Genomic DNA, 7,432 nt, shown 5'->3' on the forward strand with positions numbered 1-7,432 from the left:
TCCCCCATCTCTTTCTCCCCCTCTCCCTTTATTTCTTTCTCTTTTTGCAGCTGGCATGAATTTGAGTCCCGTTGCCCGGCTAAAGAAAACATGGTCCAAAGTGAAAACAGCCAAATTTGATGTTTTAGAGGTAAATATGTCATAGCTTGCGCTGCATTGGGTCAAACATTTTTCACTCAACAGATTATTTTCATTTCACTTTTTTTTTTTAAAAAAAGCAATTACAAGCCAGAATACAGCAGCATAAGAGTTGGATTTAACTAAAGTTCCCTGCTCAGAATTAGGGAGAATAACAGAACAAGCATGAAATAGTAATGAATAAGTTCTTCCTTCCAAATCTTAAAATCAATCAAATTTCAATCAAACTGCATATAAAGAATATCTTCCGTTGTCATCAGGCATTCAAGCAGGTGTGCACCGATTGGCTAAAAGTCTGTCATACTTAGTATGTGTACACACAGACGCATGCACACACACACACACACACACACACACTTTCATCCATTTGAAGAGGAAAACCTTCCATATCATGCTAGAAGGCTCCTCTTCCACCTGCAACAATTTTCACACACTGGCTGGAGCTGATAGTATTTGAAAGACAATGAGGGGGTCCCTCATAATCCACCTCTATTACTTTTCATTTTTAAAAAATCATCTCTCATGAAAGCCTGCCATCTAGTGATATTCAGGATTTAACAAAAGCAAGCCCTCTGAAATAAAACTGTATTAAAAAGGATTAGGTCCCAAAGGTGTTTTTTTGTTTTTTCAAGGGGCAACTGGACTTTCTGGTTTTTCTTTCTTCCTTTCTTTTTTTTTTGGGTGTGTGTATATATGTATATGTATATGTATATGTATATATATGTGTGTATGTATGTATGTATGTATATATGTATATATATATATATATATATATATATATATGTGTGTGTGTATGTGTGTATATATACATATACATATACATATACATATACATATACATACATACATACATACATATATATATATATATATATATATATATATATATATATATATGGCATTCAGCTTGTTCGGGTATTTTTCCACATCATTATATTTGTGCTTTTAAAGTTGTAGCAACGTTTCGGCAGAATTTCATCTGCCATCATCAGGCTTCTGTATTGTGTTTGTCTGTGAGTCAGGCTTTCACAGCCGTTTCTGTTTTAAATTTGGTGCTAGACTACTGCTGTGTTAGAATCCTCCCTTGGGATTTTGTATAAATTACATTAATCATACCCATATCATTATAGTAACATTATAAATATTACGATTAAAGTTGTTAGCATTGTGGTATTTGCAACATCATGTATATAATTCTTCATCATGTACTTATTCAGCATTTTAATACCCATTACTAATGACCATAATAACATTATTTAAATGTACATAATACAATCATCTTTCAGCTTCTGATCTATTCATCTACATACTGATTTGAAAATATTATATAACAATGTACGTAATAGTATTTTCCCGTTTCCCATCTCATCCAAGAAGCTTCTTCAGCTTTGTCTCAATCCTTCTGAAGAAGCTTCCTGGATGAGAAGCGAAACATCTTCAAGGGAAAACAAAGTCCAGTTGCCTTTGGGGAAAAGTGCCTTGAGGTCAACCTTGAGCTGGTCAACTGAGAACCTCCACAGACATCAAGCCACTACTTCTTATCATTCTTTTGAAACAGCACCACATGGATCCCTCAAGCAACTTTTGTAACTATCGGACGGCTCTTCAAGGGGCAGCTCAGAGATCCCAGATGGCGCACAGCAGCCGGGAGAAAATTGTCATCCCTGTTTTCAACCTTTTCATTAAAGACATCTACTTCCTGCATAAGATACACACCAACCACTTGCCGAATGGACAAATCAACTTCAAGGTAAGCAGCCTTTTGCGATGTACAATAAATAACAATAGCACTTAGAACAGAACAAATAGCTTTATTGTCACTTTGAATGACAAGCTAATGTGATACTAACAGGAATATGACTTCTTTACCAGGGGTGGGATTCTACCAGTTTGCACCTATTTGCTAGAACTGGTTGTTAACATTCTAAGCAGTTTGGAGAACCAGTTGTTAAAAGAAATTACTGGCCTAATCCTGTAAGGAAGGCAGGAAGAAAACATTCTGGTGTTGCTTACAGAAACTGCCTCTCCGTTAACCCTTATTACATCCTTGGCAGGATTTGGCAGGACTTCCTGTCTCAGGAATTTCTCTGGAGTTTTTTTCCCCTCCTTTGCTGGTACTTTGCTTGTGTGGAGTGACCCTTCAAAGTTACAATGGCACTGAAAAAAGTGACTTATGACCATTTTTCACACTTACGACTGTTGCAGCATCCCACAGTCATAAAAGGCCAGGGGAAGAGATGCGTGCCTCGATGTGAGTGATATTTAGTTGGCCACGTCCAGCCAATAACATGACCACTAAGCCATGTCCACCCAGTCACATGACCACCAAACCATGCCTACCAACTAAGTCACACCCACAGAACCACTTAAAAAAATTGAATCCCACCCCTGTTCTTTACCAACAACCAAGGAAGGTGTAGAGATGCCCTGAGGGCTGTTTGTCCTCCTCCCCGTTGGCCAAAGCAAGGCCAGACAAGAAGCAAGGGGTGCAAACTAACCAAGGAGAGAACCAGCCTAGAAATAAGGAGAAATTTCCTGACAGGGATAACAAGCAGCCATCGCTTAGGGATGTTTTAATGCGGAGGGAGGGATTCTTTTGGTACCATGATGTTAACAATGCTCGTTTCCATCTTTTTTCTGTCAATGGGGATCTCCTGCAGAAATTCTGGGAAATTTCAAGGCAAATCCATGACTTTGTCACATGGAAACAGGTGGAGTGTCCTTTCGAAAAGGACAGGAAGATTCAGAGTTACCTGCTCACCGCACCTATTTACAGTGAAGAAGGTGAGACTTTGGGACGGCTATTCTTAAAAAGAAAAAAAAAACAGTTTCCCACAACTGCCTCCTGCTTACATTTTCTGCAAGTACAGACAAGCTGTAGAATTAAGCAGGAAAGGCCAATCCCTTTCCAGACCAATTGAAGCCCTAATTCCAAAAAAATGCATGGGATTCTTTCTCTTGAATCACCTTTTCTGCTGTTGGGAGTTTCAGTTGGAAGAATGTATGCAATGGGTCTGTGGGCCATAATGCCATTGTAGTGAAGTAGGATTGGGATCAATGAGGAAGAGAAGAGAACCAACCACATTTGATAGAATGTGTGTGTGTGTGTATGTTTCTGTCCATCTGTCTGTCTGTCTGTCTGTCTGTCTGCCTGCCTGCCTGCCTTCCTACCTCTCTATCATCGTCTATCTACATCCCCCCTCTCTCTCTCTCTCTCTCTCTCTAAATTTTCCTCTATTATCTCTATCTTTCTGTATCTCTCATCTATCTCTCATCTATCTATCTACAGCATCTGTCTGTCTGTCTGTCTGTCTGTCTGTCTGTCTACTGACCTACCTATATCTTATCTTTATTCCCCCCCTCTTATCTCTATCTTTTTGTATCTCTCAACTATCTCTCATTTCTCATCTATCTCTCATCTTTCTATCTATCTATATCATCTTTATCTATCTATCTATCTATCTATCTATCTATCTATCTATCTATCTGTATCCCCCCAATTCTCCCTGCCTGTCTACCTACGTATCTATCTAGCCAGCCCCAAATGACATATTTCTGACACCATTGTCATCACAAACTGACCAACAGCCCTGTCTCTTGTTCTATCTTTCTCCTCTTCCTCCTCCAGCTTTATTTATTGCCTCATTTGAAAGCGAAGGTCCAGAAAATCACATGGAGAAAGACAGCTGGAAGACTCTCAGGTAATCACGGTTATTTATATATAGGAAGCCAAGGTGTTGCTGGAACAAAGCCTAAAAAAGGCTACTTAGCCATTATGCAAAGTAAAGGAAAACAAAAACAGAATGCCACAAGGGTTGTCCTATTTTGCCACAAAGGAAAGGAGATCATTCAAAGGAAGACTTGCCTCCCTAGTTCTTCTGTGGCCAAGCCACCAACTGTCCCGAGCCAACACAGAGCCACCATCTTCCCAACCGCTTTCTAAGTAAGGAGCAAAAAACTAAAATAGGCTTCTTCATTGAGAAGGGGGAGATGACTATTTAAATCAGGAGGGCCTCAGGAATGAGGTGAGGGCCACCAAGATGGAATCAAAGCTCTGCCCCCTTTTTGTACATGGGTCAGAATATAACTTTAAGTTATATATATGTGGTCACTTCCTGACTTTTCATCCCAATGCAGACCCCAATTTTAATGTTTTAATGTCAAAAACTCCTTGCATGGTAAGACCAAAGACCGAGTTAAGCTTTCTCTCCCTGATGTTCTCATTTTAATGTTTCCAGGAAGTGTGTTTATTTATTTACTTATTATTTACTTATATTTCCAAAGCTATCCATCTCACAGCAAACAACTGTGGGCAGCTCATAATTCAACACATACGTTACTGTTTAAAAGGTTAAAAACATTTTAAAAGAGTAAGAACAATAACCACAGTAAAAAGGATCAAGACAGTCAAAAGTCTAATCAGTCTAAACCGTCTAATTCGAAGGAATTATAAAGGGTTCATATGTGTGCAAGTCTTTTAACTCGGAGAACACCAAGAAGCATTAATCTTCCTTTTTACTATCTCAGGATGTAGTACACAAAGCCAGTGGTGGGATTCAAAAAATTTTTTTACTACTGGTTCTATGGCGTGGCTTGGTGGGTGTAGCAGGGGAAGGATACTGCAAAATCCCCCTTCCCCCCCCACCCCACTAACCTGCTTTCCAGCTCTGTTCTTCTGTGCAGGGCAACCAAAGAAGACCCACCGGATCAGCTGGGACTCAATGGGAGGCAGAGGATAGAGAATAGGGATTGTTGGGCCAGTCTGAGGGGGTATTATTGCTGGTTCTCCGAACTACTCAAAAATTTCCGCTACCAGTTCTCCAGAACCAGTGAAAACCGGCTGAATGCCACCTCTGCCCTAACCCCATTTTCATCTTTTCCCAACATAGGAGCAATCCAACGGAAGCGTTCTGAATTATTCAGTGATTTAGAGGGTCTGCTTTCTACTAACTGGACTTAATTCCATTGAGAGTGCAAACAGACCCTGAGGGTTTGGTGGCCTGCCGTTATGGCATTTTTCGTAGGAAGGGAAAGACAGCAAAATTGTGTGCGCCAACCAAAGTTTTGGCTGGAGACAATTTTCAGCATATGTTTTTGAGGGCTGGCTGGCAAGTCATCTTTAGAAATCAGAATACTAGGACAATTTCAGTGTTCCTTGTACAAAGGGAAGCACACAATTTCACAATTAGGCAACTGGGGGACGAAAACATATGAAGAACAGTTGCAGGGTTTGGGTATATCCCGTTGAACAAAGAGAAGGGATAGGGATGACATGATACCAGTTTTCCATTATTTGAGGGGCTGCCCCAAAGAAGAGGGTGTGTGTGTATGTGTCAACCTATTTTCCAAAGCACCAAAAGGCAGGACAAGAGATAATGGATGGAAACTAACCAAGGAGAGAAGCAACCTGGAATTAAGGAGAAATTTCCTGACATCCTGAGATAACTTAATTTGTGGGACAGTTTCCCTCCAGAAATTGTGGGTCCTGCATCACTTCTGCATCACATTTTAAAGAAGGGACTGGACACCCATTTGTCAGGAATGGTAATGTTGTTTTTTTGTAATGTGATGACCAAAACTGGATGCAGGATTTCAGGTGTGGTCTTCGTAAGGTTTTCTAAAGGAGTATTCAAGATTTTTATTCTATGCCTCTGCTCATACAACCAAGGATCGCATTCGCTTTTTTAGCTACTGCCATGTAAGAGAAGACCCCTGATAGTAACCTTTTATCTTTTCGTTTTTAGGACAACGCTCCTCAACCGAGCCTGAGAATTGGGACTTTTGGATTTTAAAGCACATTCTACAAACAAACACTGGTATTTTTTTTTTTTTTTAAAGAAAATCCTGAAAGGTTTGGTTTGCGAAAAGGAGGCCTCGCTGGTTGGGGTCAGTTTTGTATATATCTATACGATACCTTTTTTGAACGACTGAAAATACAAAATTGGGCTCGATAATATCAACTTTAAGGCACTTAACGAAGGGTTTTTTTTTTGTCTTTTTCTTTTCTTTTTTTAAACTCCAAAACAAGGGCAGGGCCCTGGTCTCAGAGATGAAACGGACTGTGGGGAAGGAGAATCCGTAGTGATGTCTTCTCAGAGGCCCGTCAAGATCTTTATTTTCATGCGTGATGATTTCTACCCAATACTGTACATGTACACTGTGCCAGGGAGTCAGTACCCTCTCATTCCTTGGGTCTCGCATGTGCCTGGCACTTCCTGGTGAAGAGCGGATGCATCGTGGCCTCGCATGTGCCTGGCACTTCAACGGTGAGGAGCATCTGGAAACCAACTGACCCAAAGAGGCAACCGAGTTGATTCCAGGATTACCCCGGGTTGCTTAACTACGAAACTTAAGCACGGAGCCTTTCTCATATGACACACCCATTTTAAACGAACGGATATTCCGATACGCGTGCTTCTTCTCTACCACCACGTTTCTAGCTATATATCCCCCTGGGTTGAATCTAGCAAAGGAGATATTTGCCTAGAGAAATTCAAAAAGGGTAAAAATTTGTTTGTTTCCAGGCTGCCCTGGATGAGTCATTGTTTTGCTGCAATAGATTTCATACTGCCGCTCTTGCAGAATTCATCCCGTTTTTTTATTTTGTGTTCCGCTGTATTTATTTATTTTCCTCCAGTGATCTTTGGGGGTGCTTTTCTTTTTTACCTAACACTATGGATGTGCAAATCCTTTTGGGAAATGTGCAAAGCTGCTTCCCCCCCTTCCCGCCCCACCCCAAATTCTTACGTTGGCCATTCCCACCTCCACAAGAATTGTCGTTGCTTAGGAATCTACCTGCATGGGTGCACACAGCTACGTAGATTTCCTCCCTCCCACACCACCATCCTCAATGAAGTGGAAAAGCATAATCTGGAAGCATACTCTGGTATGCTTTAAAGAAAGTGGTTTAAAGAAAATTCAGTATGGTGATCACAGACAAGTGATAGAAGCCATATGTGCATAACGCATAACAAAGGGCAGAGTTTCAATTGCTCCATCATGGATGCCATCTTGACTTGTCTTATCCTAGCTGTGGGGAAATTTGGACAAAGAGGTGGCTGCTTTAAAAGGCTTAGAGGTTCCAGAGCAGCTTCTTCAAAGGCTCTGCACAGCCTTACTTTAAACAGCCAACAAAATCAATCAATTTTTGCCCAGAATCTAACCCTAAAGACAAAGATATTGCGTTGGCGGCTTGTTCAAGGAACTGTGTAGAAAACAAAACCAAGGTGGGAAAGTGTGGTACAAAAAGACTAAGCTAAATCTTTCTTCTCCCCAGACAACAGGGGTTTCCATT

At 40.7% G+C, this 7,432-nt stretch overlaps 1 protein-coding gene across 2 annotated transcripts in view; it reads left to right on the forward strand.

Moving 5' to 3' along the window:
* Positions 1 to 6,719, forward strand: part of RASGEF1A (RasGEF domain family member 1A) — a 183,453-nt gene extending 176,734 nt beyond the window's left edge. For both annotated transcript variants that reach the window (XM_087932156.1, XM_087932157.1), the window contains 5 exons: positions 51 to 130; positions 1,697 to 1,888; positions 2,799 to 2,922; positions 3,767 to 3,839; positions 5,883 to 6,719. In XM_087932156.1, coding sequence (XP_087788282.1) covers positions 51 to 130; positions 1,697 to 1,888; positions 2,799 to 2,922; positions 3,767 to 3,839; positions 5,883 to 5,907 — 494 coding nt within the window. In that variant the 3' untranslated portion in view covers positions 5,908 to 6,719. The remainder of the gene's footprint in view (positions 1 to 50; positions 131 to 1,696; positions 1,889 to 2,798; positions 2,923 to 3,766; positions 3,840 to 5,882) is intronic.
* Positions 6,720 to 7,432: the final 713 nt, after the last annotated feature.

This window comes from Pseudonaja textilis, chromosome 4 (assembly GCF_049901715.1).
Source record: "Pseudonaja textilis isolate UNSWEBS1 chromosome 4, rPseTex1.2, whole genome shotgun sequence".
Taxonomy (NCBI): Eukaryota; Metazoa; Chordata; class Lepidosauria; order Squamata; family Elapidae; genus Pseudonaja; species Pseudonaja textilis.